Source organism: Oncorhynchus keta, chromosome 29, assembly GCF_023373465.1.
Source record: "Oncorhynchus keta strain PuntledgeMale-10-30-2019 chromosome 29, Oket_V2, whole genome shotgun sequence".
Lineage (NCBI taxonomy): Eukaryota > Metazoa > Chordata > Actinopteri > Salmoniformes > Salmonidae > Oncorhynchus > Oncorhynchus keta.
This window is the reverse complement of record NC_068449.1, coordinates 26689384-26712532: the sequence shown is the minus strand read 5'-3', so window position 1 is coordinate 26712532 and position 23149 is coordinate 26689384. Positions and strand designations below refer to the sequence as shown.

At 42.4% G+C, this 23149-nt stretch overlaps 1 protein-coding gene across 1 annotated transcript; it reads right to left on the bottom strand.

Annotated features, from left to right (window-relative positions):
- Positions 1-238: 238 nt before the first annotated feature.
- Positions 239-18695, bottom strand: LOC118362638 (phospholipid-transporting ATPase VD-like). The gene is given in 21 exon segments (XM_035743144.2): positions 239-3129; positions 3280-3467; positions 3661-3765; positions 4009-4089; positions 4216-4416; positions 4536-4738; positions 4895-5150; positions 5251-5435; positions 5692-5818; positions 8023-8832; positions 9022-9195; positions 9379-9596; positions 9744-9996; positions 10083-10195; positions 10397-10528; positions 14211-14317; positions 14423-14508; positions 14953-15154; positions 17368-17485; positions 17488-17628; positions 17631-18695. Coding segments are annotated over 21 exon segments (4080 nt in total). The 5' UTR covers positions 17761-18695; the 3' UTR covers positions 239-2879.
- Between the last annotated feature and the right edge of the window lie 4454 nt (positions 18696-23149).

Below are 23149 nucleotides of genomic sequence, written 5' to 3'. Positions count from 1 at the left end.
ATTACACTGTTCTTTACATTTCAAAATAAATAAAGTGGTAGGGGGAAGAGGGGTTGACTTAGACCCCTTAACCCTTGTTCAGAATACTAATTAAGTAGTTTGCTGTCATATAATAAACCTCATTATTGTACACAAATGTACATGACATTTGACAACACTAAGTTAAAAAAAAAATAACATCACACAGAACATATGATTTGCTAATGTATTTACAGCAGTACACACATTTGGAAGTAAGTTGATATAAAATAATGATTTTATTATAAACAAGTTCACAACTAATTTAAAATCATCGCTTTTACAATTTCACTATAGGTCAAATCAGCTGCCTTTTCCATAGGATTTGTAGGATTTGACAAGCAGGATTTTACTGTAAAAAACTATTTAAAAAAAAGAGTCTAATTTAACCACATAAAATACTGAGGATTAATTGATATAAAGAAGATTTGCATGTGGTAGAGGCAGTTGCATTGAGATCACTTCTCAGAAGCAGATATAAATGGCAATGGCATTGTCCAGGCAAACTCAAGAGAACATTTGTAAAGCCTACTTCACATACAGGAGGGCCATATCTGAACCCTCTTCTGGTACTTAACCCTATTAAGTTGCACTTTTGGTTGTCTTGCTTTAGAAGCCCCAGGATCTCTATCATCTTCCCACATTACATTTTCAATTTCCAGTGTGTACATTTACATTGCATTTTGGTCCTTGTCTTCTAACTAAATGTATGCTGCCCTTTGGCCAGGTCTCTCTTGTACCTCAATAAGAAAATAAAGGTTAAATAAATCAATACAGCCCATGTTTAAATGGACTTCAAGGCTCCTTTACCGAACATGACTGCTAGGTAATAGTGGTGGGAAATGTCAGGTCCATGCCAAATCCAAGTAAACTCCTGTCAAAATAGATTCAAGTGTGATTCACAGAGATCAGTAGTTAGGAGGGTAAGGCCACTGTACAGCATTTGGATTTTGCCCAACTATAGAGCTCTGCATTGGGGTGTCATTAATACCCATAAAACCTAGCGGTGAAAAGTTTTTCCACCATTTATTTTTCCCATGGGGAATTTTAGAAACGCTTAAAATAAGGATTGTGTTTTGTTTAAGCTTACCTAGGTGTGACGTTTTGATAACCATGTAAATCTCTCCGACAAGGTGACTTTTATCAATATATTCATCTCTATTTACTCTCAGATTCGAAAATGCTAATTAGCATCAAAGTAGCCATTATGCAAAACTACAAATCCCTGCAAGCTCCTGCACGTCATCTCTCGCTGACACCATTTGCGAACAGGTATTGTGTCAATTTAAAACTTGCACACGGCAGTTCACAGAACTGTAAATATAAATAAATGTAACCAATTTATTCAATACTAAATTTAGCTGACAGATAGTTAATCCAGATCACCATGGCATTTGTAGTTCTTTATGATAGCCACATTAGCAACTAATTAGCATTTCATTTTTGGGAAGTAAATACATGTGAATATATTGATAAAAAGTCACTTGTTGTCCTAGAGAGATTTACACGGTTATCAAAACGTCACACCAGGGTGACGTGAAACACAGCTCTTATTTTAAGTGTTTCTAAAATCTCCTATGAGAAAAATGAAGGGCGGAAAAACGATTGGAACCATTTTATGGGTATTATGACTTTGGTACTCTATGTGACCTCCCAGTCTCCCCGGTTCATATGCAATAATATGCGTTGTTCACAAGTTCATTTTGGTGTGTTTGTTTAAGAAACACCAACAACAAAGAGATGTGCGTAAACACAAAACGAGTCATAGCTTGATGCTAACTTTACAAAGAAGTGTACGCAGCTCAAGGATTGTAAACACATTCCAAACATTGCACACACTCCAGCATATCGTTTCACCAATTCTCAACCAAGCAGTGTAAATGACAGAAAAAAGAACATTCAAATATTCTTTCACGTTACCTGGGATTGCGTAACATGATTTAGTAGAGGAATGTAACCAGTGTAGTGCAGTACACATGTTTTCATGAAAAAAGAGAATGACAATAAAAGAAACTTGTCACCCTTCACGTCACATAATAATTGTTTCACAGCTCCCATTCATAACTTGGTGACAGGATGAGGAGTTAAACAGTCGCTAAATCAACCTATAAGCATTCTTCTGAGAGTAGCTAGTTACTGGGGACTAAGCCTATGATAACTACTAGCATTCTGTTCCCTACATGCTCAGAGCACTCTGAAGAGGACCAGAATGGACCACGCCTAGCGGAATGTTCGGGCGTAGTGCACTATGCCTCACACCTGATTGTGTCAAAGTACTAGCGTACTGCAGAGACACATTTATGAATGTCTAATGTGTCTTTACCCTCGACGCACTTGTGTGGATTCAGTATATTCACCTGTAGGCCGTCATTGTAAATAAGAATTTGTTCTTAACTGACTTGCCTAGTTAATTAAAGGTTACATAAGAAAAAATACAAAAAGTCCATATCACCAATCTTTTCTCAAATACCAGGAGAGGCTATACATCCATGACTCCATGTTAATGCAACTCTAGGCACATGTGAGAAACATATCCATCTCTTTCCCATGGATAGACAGCATGGTGTTCTTAACCATCATCATCAGTGAGCAACCCATGCAAGACAGCTAGTTTTGAAGGGTGTTAGGGTTGAACCCTGCAGCCTCCCCCTGTAGCCACCACAGGTGGCCGGTGGTACCTTAATTGGGTAAGGCAGGCTCAAAGTAATGGCTGAAACCTATTTAATGCATGGTATGGAACATATCAAACATGTTTTCCCAGTGGTTGATCCCATTCCATTCACTCCATTCCAGACATTATTATGAGCCGTCCTCCCCTCAGCAGCCTCCTGTGGTAGCCACCCCCTGTAGCCTCTGTGAGGTCAGGAGAGCAAAGAGCCAGTGGTAGCACTGTCTTCCTTCAGCTCTGAAGGGAGTCTGAAGTCAGGGTCAGGGACCTTGATGTCTGAGTCTTCCACGTTGATGACGAGACTTCTGGTTTTACTCTGGGCCTGGGTCTGGTTCCAGCGCTGCATCCTTTTACAATAGTCATCTGGATTGAGCTGGTCCATCAGAGCAGCCTTCACTGTGTCAGAGGGGCAAATGCTGTTGTGCAGGGCCTGGAACAGGAATCTGAAAGAGTGGCAGTGAGAATGGGAAGGTATAAAAGTTGCACGTTTTTATTTATTTATTTATTTAAAGATGGTTTTATGATGTGGGTCTCAAATCAAGCAGCAATTCTCTCTGAAAAAGGTTGGCACCACTGTGTTTGTTAGTGTATACCTTGGTAGCAGTGCCAGCATGGTGGTGAGGGCACACACTCCGTAGAAGAGTGGTTGGGACATCTGTAGCTTGTCCACACCAAGGGGATTGTTGGGGGGGCTACACGTCACACACACCACACTGAAGACCAGGGTGAAAGAGAAGTAGAAGAGAGCACTACCCATCAGCAATAATGCATGTAGCCATGTCTGTAACACAGGAACATAGCACAGATCAACATAGGAATATATGTATATAAATAGAGTACATAACATGGAATAACAGGATCCCAGGTGCACTTATAGTTCAATGCCTCACACTAGTGTAGTCCACAAGTTGCCCCCTTCAAAATGCAGTATCATTATCAGCCTATGGGTGGATCAGGTCAAGTGTGAGTCTCACCAGTGTGCGGCTCTCGATGACCTGGTGCAGTAGGATAATGAGGAGGGACGAGGCATTGATGGGAGAACCAAAGGAGAGCATGTCTGCATCCGACCCTGCGTATGCCTGACCAAAAATAAAGATCAAAACAAAGTTCATTATGAATGAGGAAATCCTTTGATGTCTTTATAGGCAGGGAATGGCATGATGCCATATTAAACCGAAACTACTCCCAGATTACAGAGAACAACACCACCTCACTGACCCATTCTCAGGGTATAGGGTTACACAATGTAGACACAGAACACAAAACACAGTACATCAATGAGAATACAACTACTAGTGCAAATCTAGTGTAAATCAACTCACAAAGTAAGGAACAAAGAAACAGACAAGGCTTTGGTAAATAGCATCCAGCATTGTCAGCCAGAAGGTAGAAGTGAGGTAGGCCTGGAGAGATAAATAAACAAAAGATATGAGTTAGTGTGTGTTAGTGCTGGGCTAGAACAGAAATGTACCCAAGGACCGTAGTTGGAAAACTTTGTCCTAATATTACCAGATTCCACCTTCACATACCTTGGAATTCTGTCCAGATTTGTAGAGCTCCGGTAACTTAATGAGGGTGTCTGCAGATACGTCTTTGTCCAGGATCCCGTAGAGAAGGGGAGGGACAGAGGTGAAGAGGAGGTTGAAGAAGATGAGCACCCAGGAGTTGGTCATAACACTCCCCGAGAATCCACAGAAGAACTGGTACCAGAACAGCAGGTTAACATACATCTACACACACAGGAAGAGAGTGGGAGGGAGGGAGGGAGGAAGAGAAAATAAAGAGATAGTGAGTGTGTATGTGTCTTCATGTGTGTGTCTGTGTGTGGGTGTGTAGGATATATTCTTACCACATTCTTGTAGAAGAAGTAGAGAATCATGTTTGCCAGGCGTGTGTAGCACCAGTGTCCATGGACCAACAGCAGCTTGCGGAGGTGTTTAAACCTGGAGATGGCAAAGTCACTGGACATCACAGCCTGCATGCCCTCCTGGCCAGATATCCCAATGCCAACATCTGCTACCTGGATCATACTGACATCATTGGCTCCATCACCTAGACAAAAAGGATGCCCCAGACTTAAGAAATCGACATTTGAAACACTAAGACAGGGCTTTTGCTACTTATAATGCCTTCTAAATGTGTATAAATATGTATACAGTAGATCCTGTACTACTCATTTATTAAAGCGTTACTGACTCTTCCACTGACCTATGGCGAGGGTCATGACTTGGAGCTGGTCCTGTACCAGCCGTACCACCTGGCTCTTTTGCAGGGGGGTGGAGCGGCAGCAGATCACGGCCCTGCAGCACCGGCTCAGCTCCAGGAAGTCCCCTTTCAGGTCCTCCTGCAGGGCAAACTCCAGCGTACGCCCGTCTACAACCAGGGTGAAGCCCGACGTACCCTCAGCTGCCTCTCCGCACTCCATTTCCGCCCGCAGCTCCAACAACAAGGCCTTGCACGCCTCCTGAAGAGACACACACCAGGATAAGGAAGATACACAGCAGGATGACAGGAAAGAAATTTGAAAGAGTACAAATAATTCAGACTATCAGGATAACATTCACCTTGCTACCACAATTAGCAGTCAGCAGGTGGTCTGTGGACCTGAGTAGTTTGCAGGCACAGGCAATGTTTATGGCAGTCTCTTGTTTGTCCCCAGTGAGGACCCATACTTTGACCCCTGCTCTCTGTAGTGCCTCGATGGTCTCTGGGACCTCTTCCTGGAGTCTATCCACTATCCCCGTTGCCCCTGGAGACAGAAACAGTAACACTACAATCAGCCATTGCAATTGATTGATGCTAGCCCCGAACCAAGTTGCTGCTTGAATTCACCCCCTTCAGGTTATAAACAAGTGTAGGAGCAGCACTTTTGACTATGAAAGTTACAGGCTGTACTTTTAATTGATTGGGACCCTATGTCTAGTACTTTAGCAATACATTTAATAAATCACCCTTATTCTCCTAATGGTGCAAATAAAACATATCTGTGGAGTGTGGCGTTTTACCCAGTAGAGTCAGGTTGGTCTCCAGTCTTTGTGCAGACTCCAGTAGAAGCTCCTCTCTGTTCTCTATACTGGTCTCCGCAAACGCATGACGCTTCAACCAAACCTCATACTCCTCCTCCTCCAAAACCTGTTAGCACAATAGAATAAACCCTACAAATAGCACTGTTGGGCGATTTTCAAAGTCATAGTCAATCAATCAACAACATAATACTTTTAGCAAAAATATTCAACTTTATCTTACAATCTGTGGATACTATGGGAATAGAAAAGTTCAGAATCTTTGTAAAACATCACAGCACAGTTGAAAAATATATGGCACATGGAACTCAAGCAAGGGTGGTTTACGGCGGGATGGACTTAGAATAGCTGAGGGGTGGAATTAAAAGCTCATGACCTATAAGAGTTATGAATGAAAATACTAGATAATGTGTCCTGGATCTGTCTGAGTACTATGTATCCAAATGTAATATACATTTAAAAAACAATATTTCTGTTAAGTAATATTGTGTATAAAAGCTCTATGTATGAAAAATGTACAGTACCAGTCAAAAGTTTGGACACACCTACTCATTCAAAGGTTTTTATTTTTTTTAAACTATTTTTTACATTGTAGAATAATAGTGAAGACATCAAAAATATTAAATAACACATATGGAATCATGTAGTAACCACAACAAGTGTTAAACAAATCTAAATATATTTTCGGTTTTAGATTCTTCAAAGTAGCCACCCTTTGCCTTGATGACAGCTTTGCACACTCTTGGCATTCACTCAAATTGCTTAAGGAAGAATGCTTTTCCAATAGTCTTGAAGAACTTCCCACATATGCTGAGCACTTGTTGGCTGCTTTTCCTTCACTCTGCGGTCCAACTCATCCCAAACCATCTTAATTGGGTTGAGGTCGGTTGATTGTGGAGGCCAGGTCATCTGATGCAGCACTCCATCACTCTCCTTCTTGGTCAAATAGCCCTTACACAGCATGAAGGTGTGTTTTGGGTCATTTTCCTGTTGAAAAACAAATGGTAGTCCCACTAAGCGCAAACCAGATGGGGTGGCGTATCGCTGCAGAATATTGTGGTAGCAAAGCAGTTTAAGTGTGCCTTGAATTCTAAATAAATCCCTGACAGTGTCACCAGGAAAGCACCCCCACAACATCACATTTCCTCCTCCATGCTTCACGGTGGTAACTACACATGCAGAGATCATCCGTTCACCTACTCTGCGTCTCAGAAAGACACGGTGGTTGGAACCAAAAATCTCAAATTTGGACTCTTCAGGCCAAAGGACAGATTTCCACCGGTCTCATGTCCATTGCTCGTGTTTCTTGGCCCAAGAAAGTCTCTTTTTCTTATTGGTGTCCTTTCGTAGTGGTTTCTTGCAGCAATTCAACCATGAAGGCCTGATTCACACAGTCTCCTCTGAACAGTTGATGTTGAGATGTGTCTGTTACTTGAACTCTGTGAAGCATTTATTTGGGCTGCAATCCAAGGTGTAGTTAACGTTAACAAACTTATCCTCTACAGCAGAGGTAACTCTGGGTCTTCCTTTCCTGTGGCGGTCCTCATAAGAGCAAGTTTCATCATAGCACTTGATGATTTTTGTGACTGCACTTGAAGAAACGTTCAAAGTTCTTGAAGTTTTCCGGATTGACTGACCTTCATGTCTTGATGAAACTGTTCTTGCCATAATATGGAATTGGTCTTTTACCAAATAGGGCTATATTCTGTATACCACCCCTACCTTGTCACAACACAACTGATTGGCTCAAACGCATTAAGAAGGAAATAAATTCCACAAATTAACAAGGCACACGTGTTAATTGAAATTCATTCCCGGTTGACTACCTCATGAAGCCGGTTGAGAGAATGTCTAGAGTGTGCAAATCTGTCATCAAGACAAAGGGTGGCTATTTTGATGAATCTCAAATATAAAATATATTTTGATTTGTTGAACACTTTTTTGGTTACCACATGGTTCCATATGTGTTATTTCATAGTTTTGATATCTTCACAATTATTATACAATGTAGAAAATAGTACAAATAAAGAAAAACCGTGGAATGAGTAGGTGTGTCCAAATGTTTGACTGGTGCTGTATATGTAACAAAACACATGTAACAAAAAAACATTTATTTATTTATTTATTTTGTCCTCTGAAAATGGGTCAATAAAAATCTAATAAAAAAAATAAAACACTTGTTTGCACAAGTCACCAGTCAACCACTGTGACATTTTTGGGGAATATATTCTTGGTTTGTTTGATAAGTGTGTGAAAATAACCTATTGTATTCTAAGCTGGTACAGAAAGCAGAACCACTGTAGACGTCTGTACCCTTTTAGCGATGCAGAGGGTGCGAAGGCCTTCCCTGGCGTAGTTGTCTAGGTGTTTCTGGGTTTGTTCTCTGATGTGACCATGCCTGCTCTCTGACTGCTCAGCACCTTTAGGTGACTCTGCCAGGTCCATGATGACGGAGTCGGCGCCCTTGGTGTAGACCACCACCTGCTTGGTGAGTGGGTGGCGGACCACCACAGACATCCTCTTGCGGGTGGAGTCGAATGGCAGGATGTGGAGCAGGCGCACGGCCAGGCTGCCCATCCCCGGCAGCTCCACCAGAAGGCACTCCAGCGAGTGTCCCCGCAGGGTGCAGTGGTAGGCCCTTGCCGCGTGGACCAGAGCCGCCTCGTCTGGGCTCTCCGCCTCATAGATCAGTTCGTCTGCCCCAAGTTCACCGGGAGGGTCTTGGGCTCCGTTAGAGTTCTCCAGCCCACTCCAGGCCCCTGGGTTGAGTTGTACAATCTTGCCCTCTTCGCCTTTCCAAGAGCCATGTTCTCCCTTCTCATCCCCTTGGTCCCCATCCTCTCCAGGGGGTCCTGCCAGCCCTGGTTTGATAATCAGGACGGAGGCCTCAAAGTTAGGCTCCCCGTCTGGATCTGTACCCCTCTTGGTGGGGATAGGGGAAGGGCTGGGGGTGAAGGAGGCTGGCTTGCCCCTGGCGAAGAGCCTGTCGGTGAAGCTGCGACTACTCTCTGTAGTGTGTGGAGGAGAGAGTGTGGAGAAGCGGGGGAGGCTGAAACGCTGGAACAGCATCTTGATGTCCTCCAGGGATTTAAGGGGGGTACGGGAGACCTCAGGCACCTGGACCTGGGAATGCAATTGACAAGATCATTTTAATGGAATTGGCACCAATCCTGTTCCAACATGTAAATTTTTGTTATATTCAGTGTGTGCTTTCCCCCTTCGAGGACTACAAATGGACATTGTTTGGAGTTAAAACATTGAAAATATGTACCATTCTTTTAAAAATGATTAGAATGAAGCTATGTTACGTACCACATGGCGGGGTTGGTTGGGTGAGGACACCACCACCGTGTTGCAGATGGCCAGAGCCATGAAGAAGTCCACGATGTAGGTGAGCTCCATACTGGCGTCCGCCAAAAGGAAGAGCGGGGAGGACAGACAGTTCAGCTTCTGCACCAGGAAAGGGTCTGGGACTACATCCTTCTCCTAGATGGAAGATAGGAATTAGACAACTCATACCATGCTGTCAGTTGTGTGTGATTCAACTAAACACCAAGTCTTTGAATAGCTGAATCAGGTGTCTTTGTGCTTGGCTATAACAAAAAAACGTGCATCTTCGGGGGGTCTCATTGCGAATGACTAAAGAAACACTGGGTGTATGTGTCTCACCATAGGGCTACTGAAGGCGCTCTGTCGGGGCAGGGATGGGCTGGGGGTCTCCTCCCCCTCCCCTTCTGAGTGGCCTGTCAGTGTGTGCAGGGACACGGAGCTGCGGTTGCAGCTGAGCGACTTGCAGCTCAGGGACTTGGCGCTGGCACGTGACTTGAGCGTGTGGGAGCGGCCCATCGCCTCGTCCTCCTCCTGCTTGTACACTTCAAGCCTTCGCGCTGTCAGAAAGATAGACACAGAGGGATGAAAGCAATGGTGAAATACATTGTACAAAATCCTTAGTTTCAGGGTATCAAACATTCACAATACCATCTCTCATTAGTGCCCCTGGTAGTGGTGTAGCAAAATTAAATTAGACTTCTCACCATTTTCCTCGTGGGGGTACTCCACCCCAGCAATGGTGCAACGCCGGAACACCATCTTGTTCTCCGTCAGTGTGCCAGTCTTGTCTGAGAACACATACTGGATCTGACCCAGGTCCTCTGTGATGTTCAGGGCTCGACACTGGATCCTGGAATCCAGGTACTCATTGTAGAAGTCCACGTCGTTCTGGATGAAGAAGATTTGACCCAGTTTGACAATCTCGATGGACACGTACAGGGAGACAGGGATGAGCACCTGCCGAGGAGAAAATGGAATATAATTTAGAGCCAGGAGGTTTTCACATTGACTCACAGTGTTATGACATTTAGTGTACTACCTACCTGTAGTACTATGATCATGGTCCAGAACAGGTAGAAGCCAGCCAGGGCAGGAGATGTGGTGTCAGGGATCAGAAAGGAAGCTTCTTCCAGGTTCCTGAGCCAGAGACCATGGCCTGAGGGGCACAAGGAATTATATAGATGTGGTCAAAATACTTGTTTACAGAAACTATATAGCTATGGTACAACAGCAAAGACCAATAACTGTGTGGTAGGACACGATAAGCATTGTGTTCATATAGATTTGGCCAGCAACCAAATACAGCTGTACAGACGTGTTCATATCGATGTGATAAGTTATACTGATCAGTACGAACCTATAGCTGCGGTCAGACACATGATGACCAGCAGGACAACACTCCACAGTATGTCCATGTTCATCCTGCGCTCCAGTTTACTGCGTTTATACCGCGGCCCACTGTTGTTCTTCATGGCTTTGGTCTCGTGACCTGTGTTCAAGATCACACAAAACAAGCATGGCTGTATACATGTATATGTGGTTTTATAGTTGACCTGGGTCAAAATACCCTGTGTTAGTGACTGTCGAATAAACATGAAGAGGTGATAGTACCCTTACAACAGAGAAATTTGTTACAATGAAATTGCATAGGCACTGAAATGCAGCGCATAAGATGGCAGAGGTTGATTCTCCCCTGTATCACAATAGCAAATGCAGGAAGATGAGATGAATGGTGTGCATAGAAAGCCCTTGCTGGTACCAGAGCTGGTGTAACTGTATGCTTGCATGGATTTTGTAGTAATAATAATGGAAGCAGAAACCTTATCCGACTGAGCAGAAACAGGTTTAGCCTGCAGTGGTCAGCCCTGCCTGATGTGTCTAATGGGGACAAGGCATAAAAGGAGCTGGGGGCAGGCTACACTCCTAGCAGCCAACACTGATATAGACTATGGGGGCAGGAAATGTGGTAGTTCTCTTAACCTTTTAAATGTAAAGCCCCCATATTTGGGGACCCTATTTGATTTGTTTCATTCAATTCAGTCTGATATGAGAACGATAGCCCCAATCTGCAACAGTAGAGTGTCTGCGGAAAACTGAGTATCTTGGCTATTGATCTGTGCCTTAAAATCTTTGGCGTGACTTACTACCATATATGGGCAGGCCGAGCCGATTACCTCATTACCTCATATGTCTGCTACGGAATGTATTCCGGTTAGCGTTGTGAAGCATAAACAAAATAAACATGGAATACGTTGATTCACACCGAAAGCCAGGACTCCACAGATCATGTATGCCTTTCAAGGCTAAGCAGTTGACCTGGGTGGGACAAAGCAAGGCCTAGAACATTTTATGCGTATTGCGAACTGTTGCTACCTGCCTCAGAGACGAGCACGTTACATTACATTATATTGCAGCACCGAGCACGCTACATTATATTGTAAGCAGATTTTCATTGGTTTAAATTTGATCACTTTAGCATAAAAGATAGCATAAAAGGCTTCTCAAAAGTAAATAGGTAAAAACTAAGAATATATATCGAACAGGAAACTAAAAAGAAGGAAGCTATAAATAAGTATACCGACAAAGAAGCTCTGAATAAAATACTAGAGCCTGACTCGGATCAGGGGAGTGATTTGCTCGTCTCTGGCCGACGAAGATTGCTTTCTAGAAGGACTGGATCCACTTTTGACTATGTATTTCGTATTTATACATTGTCTGATTTTTGTGCTGTGGATTTAGTTTACAAGTCATTTCAATGCTATATAATTCCAAAGTAGTTGTCTGGTTAATATTAGTTTACTGTTTGCTGTTCTACATTTCCTCATCGTAATAGTTTGGAGAGGCCATTAAAGGCGGCAGCATAGCCTAGTGGTTAGAGGGTTGGAATAGTAACCTAAAGAAGGTTGCAAGGTCGAATCCCCGAGCTGACAAGGTACAAATCTATCGTTCTGCCCCATAACAAGGCAGTTACCCCACTTAATAAGAATTAAGATATAAAATAAATACACTCTCATGGCCATTGTTTGTGGTTCTCACACCTGCTTTTGTGTTACTGTTTGCATTTTGTCTGTGCTTCACACCCTCTATGTGAGTCACTATACAGATAAAGTTTAGGCTTGGTGTTTTTACTTCACAGTAATGTTTTGTAAATTTAGTCAACTGTGTGTCTTAACAATATATCCCTTTATTTTATTCATCACCGAGTGGAGGATGCAGATTATTTGGATGATGACATTTGGGAGCCACCTCTTCCCAGCTGGTGCCCCCGCTGGTCAAGGCTTCATTCACCCTTCACTGCTATGTTAAATCACCCTGTCTGATAGTTCCACATCAACTTTTCATAGACCTCTTGAAAAAGAAAATAGGGAGTTGTGGCACCATTCGTCCTAACAAAATCAGTTTCCCCAAGACCAAGGCAAACGACATGACAGACAGCGAAGAGGGGGACCATACGTTCTATCAGGACTAACAAGCTGCTTTTTGTGAAACGGAAGGACACTAGGGAAGTAACCATGCTCACACAGCATAAGGCATTCAATAACAACCATGTCTCAAGGAGGGTGAAAAAGGAAGAATGTCCCTGTTCCCGTTTCTGTGAAGGACTACAATGCCAGCATGGGGGGTGTCGACCTATATGATGCTCTGATAGGCAACTTCCATGTCCTCCATAAGACACTTGTTTTTACCATTTTGTGGACATTGCTACAATAAATTATTTAATTCTCCACAAGCAGATGGCCAAGCAAAAGGTCAAACCTCTCAGTTGGCCTTCCGAGAGCAGCTGGTGTTAGAAATGGCTGAATTGGGGGCCCAAAGCAACCTCATAACCATCACAAGACCCCCACTCAAGGTGAGCGACACTATCCAACACACATGCCAAAAAGAAGAACAGCAAGCATTGCACAAAACACGGGGGGAATGCCAGATCTTCTGTCCAAAATGGAAGATCACTTGTTTCCTGGCGGAGAGGGACTGCTTCAAAGATTATCACGGCATGCACAAGCTATGGGGAAAGTGAAATCCAATCATCTATACCTGGATTTGTAAATAGTTCAGCTTATTTGTATTTTAGTGAAGGACACGTGTATAACCAAGTTTGTTTGATAAGACATTTGTATATATTTTGGAATATATATCGGTTGCTTTTATAAACAGTTAATTTGTATGTGGGACCAATACATTGGATATGCCTAGGCTAAAAGTTCAGGCACTTTGGAGAGGTTGAAAAAACACTTGGATATCCCCTGTATGTCCCCCCGACACCACCACAATGTTAGAGGTTGGTGTTGTAGAAACTTTTACTTTTAGGCACATCCAGTGTGCAAAAACAGTACAACTACCACATTTGGACACTTTGGAGAGGTTGAAAGGACACTTGAATATGTACCCTGGATACCCCTTAACACCACCACAATGTTTGAGTGAGGTTGATATGGTAGAAATTGTGTTTTTATACTGAACAAATAGCATTTAAGGATTGGAAATATGTAATAGCACTGGAATAATCTAATTTACAGACATGCCACTCTGGAGAGGTTTAGGGACACTTGGAAACGTCCCATGACCACACCTGACAACACTTACTAAAACATCTGCCCATTTCTAGTTGTTAGGTCAATCAATCCCATTGTTCACATGTTGTGGAAGCCATCTGATACGTTTCCAGCTCTGGGCATCAATAATTCACTTATAGCTTGTCAATTAAAGATTACTTTCAAAATAAAAAAAAACGTATTTTGTGTGTGCTTGATCTTGTGTATTCTGAACTATGTAACTCCATCTGATCATTTCCTCAATCTCCCAGATATCTTTCCAAATATACCAGAATCATGTAATTGCACATGCATAGCAGTTACTTTTGGGCTATTTAGGTGACAATCTAAATTTTGCCATTACATCTAAGAGGTTAACAGCCATTATCCATAAAGGCAGCATTATATAGGCTTCATGACAGAAGGTTCAAGTACAGTGTTGAGTACACTAGAGGCAGATTATACTCTCACCAGCAAAGCCTGTTACATCAGGGCTGCACCACAACTCCAGTGCTTAATGGCCACAGTCCTGCTGGTTGCCCAGGTATAACTTGTAATATGTAGACACCTGGGTTGGATAATGGGACACTCCAAACCCTAGCGTGGACCTGGGGATAGAGGAGTGTTTCACCCTCTTACCTGCATAGACCACGATGCCTATGATGGTCTCTGTGTTGCGGATGGTGCAGCTTCTCAGGAGGAGGTTGTCGTTGTGTAAGCCCACACGAGCATTACTGGGGTGCTCCCTGTAAAAAACATGAAGGTCACCTTGCCTTTCAAAAGTTTATAAAGTTAAGTCTGTTTCCATACAGTATCTGTAGTCAATTAAACCAGACTAAAATGAGACTCACATGTAACCTCGAAACCGGCTGAGGTCGTTGTTGGGGTTCTCGCATTCAATGCGACTGTGGAAGTTCTCTGGAGTCAACTCGGAACCCTGAAACAGATGACACTCACACGCTGTAAATATTTCCAATTTCTACTAGGCATTCTGGTCAGAACTTTTATAGAGTACCTTGTGAAATTCTGCGGTTATTTTCCTGCTAGACCCAAGGACAATATTTTTGTCTCAAATGTTTTGTTTTCTTCTTCATTACACCATACCTTTACAGGAAGTGTACAGCTTTTTACACATATATACAGTACAGTTGTGTAATGCAGTTAAATCACAGCTTCTTGCATCATGTTTTATCAAACTTTTTATTATTGTACCACTCCACTTTCAGCTGTACAATAAAACGGCAGTGTTTAGTTTAGGCAGGTGCGAGGCACCCCGTCTCTTGCAAGCATGCTTTAACCTCAATTATTTTAAAAACTGAAGTGCAATCATGACAATGTTAACAGCATGTTCAAACCAATGAGAGCGACGTGAGCCACATACTTGTGGCAGGTCTCTGACCACCTGTCTCTGTTTGAGGTTGGTCTCCCCGTCCAGGTTGGCCGTCTCGATGTAGCAGACGCCGTGGAGGTCAGAGGAGTACAGCAGCAGCATGTCTGCAGGGATGATCTCGTTACAGGACAGACGGACAAAGTCCCCCACGCGGACGTCCTGCCAACGCTGGTCCACATAAGTCTGCTGTTTCCTATCGTAAAACATACCACAAGATAACCTGTTAACTGCTTGAGGGCACAGAGTGGGACCATGTGAGCACTATCAAATATGACGAAGGCCTGAAGACCCTCTGTGGTTGAAACGTTGCTGACAATACCACAGGAGCAGAATTACAACAAAATAAAAATGATTTCATACATATGAACAGTATTCACACAAGCAAGGGAGCATGCCTTTAACCAACCATTAAAAGCACCTAAACATGGTTATGTATTTTACACATAAAAAAACCTCCAGAAGACAACAATAACCCTGCACTTTTTTGTTGTTGACATTTCAGTCATTGACCTCTCTCAAGACAAGACCGTGAGGTAATCATGTGTTGGAATAATCCTTTACAAATTAACTGAACTATGGGGCTCAGCAGCACAAGAGAGACTTTAAAATGAACATTTATTTCAGACAACCATGAACTACATGTGCTGCATTTAACCTGCTCATTGTGTGTTATGGTCTGGGTCAAGATTCTATTGTGTATACAGTCAGTGTGTGTGCTCCTTTGAAGCAGGGAGTGTGGTGTGTGTTTGGGTACACAGTAACATGCACATGACGGAACCACGCCAACTGTAAAGCTACCTGTAGCTGGTAGGGTGGGTGTTAACAAACAAGTCTTCAAATAAATCACAGGGCGTGAGTGTAAGGCTTCTCAAACACACAATGTTCCACCAGGCCGGTGTGTGAATATAATTTAAGGTTAATCATTTATCTCATTGTCCCCCACCACTTTTCCTTTTCCTGGCAGGAACTGGGAGTTTTCTGGTTAGAGACAATTACTGTAATAATGTGGTCTGTTTACATTCACCCAACATGAAAGAGTATGTTGAATAAAGTATGCTGGTGTGGATAGGCTATAGAGATTTTCTGGCCTCACTATACCTGAGGCTGTGAGCTATTGCATGGTGGGACATGTAGACCTGGGAGGAAGAACCAACAGGCTACCTCTACCACTCACTCCTAGACTCTGGAGAAGGGGATAGGTTTCAACAAGTGAGAACTCAGCCATTGAACATTGATTTACTCTTGTCAAGGCCTTATGTGCAGAGAGCCATCAGAGGAATTGAGTGAGTGATGTGTGTGTCCATCTCTCACATGGCACAATAATTATGTTTTACAATCACAGATCATATGATTTACCTTTTGTAGAGAGGTAGAGATTGTCAATTTGTCCTACTTTCAGTTCAGCATATACCTGCTCTAGGTTGCATGCTAGTCAGTTCGATGGTACCATATACAGCCCTTAGTAAGTATTAAAAAAAGAAGCTGCAGATCTATAGGTCTGTAGGTTTTGTTTACATGTTAAAGTAGTTGTCAAACTACCAGTCAGTTTGTTAACCTGTTATCTCACACTTATCCATGCTTTGCAATATTCCCAGACCAGTATGCTTATATAATAATAATAATAATAATAATAATATATGCCATTTAGCAGACGCTTTTATCCAAAGCGACTTACAGTCATGTGTGCATACATTCTACGTATGGGTGGTCCCGGGGATCGAACCCACTACCCTGGCGTTACAAGCGCCATGCTCTACCAACTAAATGTTCCAGAAACATACAGTATCAGTATGTTTTACCTGTCATAACAGAGCAGTTTACCGAATAAAAGCACACGCACAGTATTGTTTTCCTAATAACTACAGTATAAACGGATCGTGTGCATTTCAAATTGTTTTCAGGCAGTTTAACCAGTTTGTGAGCAGTAGTAATTCCATTTGCTCCAATTCAGAGATAATGAACAGCACTTTGCTGTACGCAGATCTACCATGAATGTACACCGAGTGTCGAAAAAACATTATGTACACCTGCTCTTTCCATGACATAGTTTTACCTGGATTCACCTGGTCAATCTGTGATCAATGTTGATGTCACCTGTTAAATCCACTTTAGTCAGTGTAGATGAAGGGGAAGAGGCAGGTTAAAACAGTTTTAAGCCTTGAGACATGGATTGTGTATGTGTGCCATTCAGAGCGCAAGACAAAAGATTTAAGTGCCTTTGAACCGGGTATGGTAATAAGTGCCAGACTCACCAGTTTCAGTGTGTCAAGAACTGCAAAGCTGCTGGGGTTTTCACACCAACAGTTTCCAGTGTGTATCAAGAATGGTCCACCATTTGAATTGAAGCTGTTCGTTCTGAGGGCAAAAGGGGTTGCAACTAATGCTTTATACACTCAGTGTATTTACTTGCTGTAAACCTCACAGATGCGTCCGTTGGCGATCTTGATTGATTTGTCTCTTCTATAGTCTTCCCAGAGATCCTTCACGGCTGTCACTGACAGCACCAGGAGAATGGGAATAATGCTGGATGAAAGGCATTGACCACTGGGATAAAGTTCAGAGCTGCCAGGAAGAGGAAATAGACATTTGCGAAGCGATGGAGTTGTTCAAACAGGTTCTTGGGGACAAATGAGAGGAAGGAGTACTTGGTGGTGTTCACCTTTTGCTGCTGTATGACTTGGGGACTTCCGTCAGCTCTTCATCCTCTGTGAGGGAGGACACCACCGTCCTTCTCTTCCTCCCCAGTTGGTCATTCAGATTGGAACTTTGTCCTTGGACATGCCACACCAAGCTGTACATGTTTCCTAAGACCAGTGAAAAACTCCACCAGTTCAAATCCAGAGGGTTTACTTACTGGTAAACTTGACTTAAATCCAAGCCAACCTTTGTATCTCTCCAGTATTCCCAGCCACTCACGATCGACCGAGCTCTGCGTCTTGATACACACGCCTATTCTGTTTTACTGTCGTTGTCTATCCTGATCCAGGATGCAGAATCTCCAGGGTGAGGTTTAGATAAAGAAAAGATATCTACTTTGCAGGGGAGAGCTTAACTCCTTGATCACTAACACTACAGCTCGCTGCCTTAAGAGACCAAAAGAGCCACCCTTCTGCAATCCATCACATCATAAACAACTCAAAGTTGAACTTTTATGACTTCCTAGATGGCCTGTGAAACTCTGGACAGCAACAAAGGAATGGATAAATGACTAACCCCATAGATTATCTGTGCTGTATGTATGGTGCTCCCTAATCCCACATACAGTAACACAGACAACTGATTCTACAATAATCAACATCAGATCCAGGACCACCGGTCCTCAGCTTTAGGCTCTGTGAGAAAGGTGTTCATGTTTGCTATGCTAATGGTTATACAGAACTGTAGGCTGTATCATGTACATTTCTACTTCACCTTTGATCCTACTGTTACAGAAAGTCCCAGTATGCAATTCATGGTGCTTTGGTGCTGATTAACACAGCACACTGTAGGATATAAAGTTTGTGCTCAAGACGTTTTGAGACCTTCAATTTGAATGCTAGCATCATAAAATCAATAAACCTGTCGTAATGCTGTCATTTCTCTGGTAACTAAGAACATTTTTATTAACACAGTAATAATTACTGTTATGTAACACAATACATTTTTCTGTATGTGTATTGTGTAATAACTAAAGGCTCAACTCCATAACTATATATGTAGTAGTATGTAACAACACAGTGACTGTTCCCCTTAAAAAAGATAAACACAGGCCACTATTGTCCAGCCGGCCCACTGACCCGCTGTATACTGTGGCGACATGGTTGTTGACCTTCTGGTCAAAACGGTAGCGGCGGTAGTCCTCCAGGGCATCCTTGATGGCGATGACGATGAGCACCACTACCAGGGGAATCATGGTGATCTCCTTCTGAAAGGCCTCCACCACCGGGACCCAGTTCAGCATCACCAGGAACAGGAAATATAGGTTGGCCACCCTGATGAGAAGAGACGAGGGGTTTGATAAATTCCACATCGAACCTTTAAGGGAGGGTTTCCCAAAATAAGGGTTGTGACCACTGTGCTATAATAACAACTGGAGACTGCTTTTAAGATGTCCAACCGTTGTTTTTAAGGTAATCTGCTCATGTTCGCATTAGCCAATTCATGGACCGTCATTATCCAGGTTGCGTCAGGTTTATAATGGAACAACATCACATGTGAACTCTGTGCGCACAGGGAGCAGAGCGAGCAGTGACGATGTAATCACGTCACCCCAAAACATGGCAGACATTGGATGACTATAAAATGTTAAAATCTTCGGCTGTGAGTGATGGAGAGAAAAAAAACGTCCCCAGCAGCAATTATTTGAATATTTCAATGGATGTTTTGTGCACAAAGGTGATGTCTAAAGTATTTTATTCTGAATTTTCTAATCTAACTTCTCTATGTGGCAGTCTATGGAAATTGTCTTTCTGGGCAAGGCGTCATTAAAACTTCAGTACCGAAGCAAAACTGAAGGAGCAGTCGAAACAGTGCTTCTAGACCGGAACACTGGCCCCTTGGTTGGGACCCCATGTTCGGTCACCTGATATAAAAATTGGGTCATGAGGAAATTTGCACTTGATTCATAGAACCAGGGTTACGCCAGTAACCTCTGGTAGCCGCTAGATGCGTTTATAATAAAAAGAGAGGTTTCTGTTTTCTTCCTACGAATGTGGCTCGTTCTTTTGAATGGTTTAAGCTACAAAATATAATGACCCCATCACTGAAAGATAAAACTCCGGAAAACGTAAATACGTAAGTACTGTTTTTCTCTGCTATGCACACAAGCCGTTAGAACTGAGTGGACAAGACCAGGCACTGAATCAGACTGGGGGAAAAAACAACATAAATTATTTATCAATGACTTTTCTACACAGAAGATCATACAACATTACTGCCTGATGATCTTCTGAATTTCCCAATACATTTCAGTCACTTCAAACCATTCTGTCTTCTGATTGAAATACTGTCAAAAATACTGTCAGACTAATTTGCAAAATACATGGCCCAAATAAAACAAATAAACATCTCACTGGGCTAGGATGTCATTTCAACGTCTAATTTTGATTTACATTTGGTTGAGATGTCAAATCATGTGAATTCAATGTGAAATCAAGAAAACATTTCACCATGTCATTGGATTTGGGTTAAAAGTTGGGTGAAACAAATACTAAATTGCCTTACGTTGATGACTTTTTGCAAATCCAATCAGTATTCCACATTGATTCAATGTCATAAGATTTCTATTTTTTGTTGAAGTTATGAGGAAACAATGTTAATACAACCAGTTTTTGCCCAGTGGGATTGTTAGTTGATTACATTTTTTAAAATGTACATAGTGGGGTCGCGAAAATGTTTTGATATCAGAATGGGTTCGCAGACCAAAAAGGTTTGTGAACCCCTGCCCTAAGGTTACCTGTACCCTTATGGGTGCACTGCATTCACAATTTTGAATCTGCTCATTTTGAGTTAATTCACAAAGTACATGATTACCAGATTATAATCAAGTGCCTCTAAGGCACTCCTGCTTGATGCGAGTTCATTCCCGACATCGACAAACATGATTGACCGGTAATAATCAACTATGATCTACCCCATCTCCTGTGTAAGTCAGCATGTGGTTAGGGATCCCTCTCACCTGTGGAACTGCTGGAACAGGTTCATGGGAATGAAGCTCAGAAGGCTGTACTTGGTGGTGCGGATGCCGTTGCCCTGGCATCCCTTGGAGACGCTGTCGTACTCATGCTGGTAGGGTCCATGGCGGGCGATGACCGTCCTCCGTTTGCCAGTGAGCTGTGCGTTGTGGAGCTTCGGGGAACTCTTGGTGGGCACGGCGTCAGGGGCCAAGTACCTACCTCGACCTGACTCTGCGGCCACCAGCTGCTGCCAGCGGTGTCTCACCCAGTGGATCTGCTCCATAGGCCCAGTGGCCTGGGCACCCTACACCCAGGACCCTGCACCCTCCCTGGGCCTGGGTGGTCAGACCTGGTCCTCTGGTTCCTGAGGGCCGCTCACAGTGCAGTTCTACTAAAAGAGAAAAATAGAAAACAATCAGAAAAGTTTCAAAAGTAGTGACTTTGTGGGGAAAGAATTAGGACAGATAATAGGCCAGCTTCTTAGCTATGTACAGGAATCTAGAATTACACCTGAAAACCCATCTAAACAGCAGTAAGGTGAAGAAAAAAAACGAATTTAAAAAATATACATAAGGAAAGATAAGATAAATTATGAAGGGGCACCCTACACCCGGGACCCTGCACCCTCCCTGGGCCTTGGTGGTCAGACCTGGAGAGATGTTTTTAGCTAATATTTCCAATACTTTGCACTAATCGCTAATTATTACCCTGTACTGTTAACAATGTTGTTGGGAAGATTAGGTTAGCTGCACTTATTAGTGGAGGCCACTCAGTAGATGTGGAAACCCCTAAGCAATTATTAGGGCCCCTTTCAAACAAGTGTGCAATCATCACTGATGTACTGTATAGGTTAATATAGACTGTTTGTGTTTCACCAACGGACCTATTTAAGATAACATTTTGTTAACTTTTTAAAGTTTTTCTCTAGAAGTCTGGTCTTCTCCAAGAATGCCAGTGTGTCAATAATTTGAAAGACTGTCACGCCCTGACCTTAGAGATCCTTTTTATGTCTCTATTTTGTTTGGTGAGGGCGTGAGTTGGGGTGGGTATTCTATGTTGTGTAGTTCTATGTCGGGTAGGGTTCTCAATCAGGGACAGCTGTCTATTGTTGTCTCTGATTGAGAACCATACTTAGGCTGCCCTTTTGCCCACTTGTGTTTGTGGGAAGTTTACATAGCCTTTAGCGTTACGGTTTGTTTTTGTAGTGTTTATAGTTTTGTTTGGCGTCATTTTCCAAATAAATAGAAAATGTACGCTGACCACGCTGCACCTTGGTACTCTTCATTTAACGGCCGTGACAAAGACTTCCTTTGTCTTAATCATGTTCCGTGTCTTCTGAATAGGTGAAACTCTATTGATGCTCTATTTTAAGGCACGCTAGCTAACACCAGCCTAGATATTCTAAACCAAAGGCTTTAATATCAGTGATACCTAGGGAATAGGATGTAAAGAGACTTCTAAAATTAGATACCCATAACCCAATGTGACAAGCTGTCCCTTCCCTCACCATTGCAAATGTTTGATTTTATCAGGCTCGGTGAGTCATAAGCATATTCAAGAAAACATGGTGGATTAGGCTGAACTCTTGAAGTGTATGATTACATGGGAAATGATGTAAAATATATCACTAGCCACTTTAAAAAATGCTACCTAATATAATGTTTACATACCCTACATTATTCATCTCATATGCATACGTATATACTGTACTCTATATCATCTACTGCATCCTTATATAATACATGTATCACTAGCCACTTTAACTATGCCACTTTGTTTACTTTGTCTACATACTCATCTCATATGTATATACTGTACTCGATACCATCTACTGTATCTTGCCTATGCTGCTCTGTACCATCACTCATTCATATATCTTTATGTACATATTCTTTATCCCCTTACACTGTGTATAAGACAGTAGTTTTGGAATTGTTAGTTAGATTACTTGTTGGTTATTACTGCATTGTCGGAACTAGAAGCACAAGCATTTCGCTACACTCGCATTAACATCTGCTAACCATGTGTATGTGACAAATAAAATTTGATTTGATTTGATTGACTTATTCTCAGGAATGTGGATTTGCAAAAACACACAAGACCTAGATCCCTGAAGTTATATCAGTCGCTAATAATATAACTTAAGAGCACATGATAAAAACTGGTTCTTCTGTGAGTTTAGGCTTACTTGTTCATAATATCATAACAGTGAGACCCGGCCTTAGCTTACAACTGGGAAAGCTGTTGAAATGCAAAGGCTGTCAATTCTGTCAAACTAAAGAAGTAAAACTGAAACAAAAAAGTAAAAAAGGAACTGAGTGGAATGGATACACAATCCATATAGCCTAGTACTTCCCAGGCATAGACTACTAAAGCCTTGACTTATTCCACATTTTGTTGTGTTACAGCCTGAATTCAATAGATTTTTTTTCTCACCCACACAATACCCCATAATGACAAAGTGAAAACATGTTTGTTTTTTATTTGAGCAAATGTACAGAAATGTCTCATTTACACAAGTTTTCACACCCGAG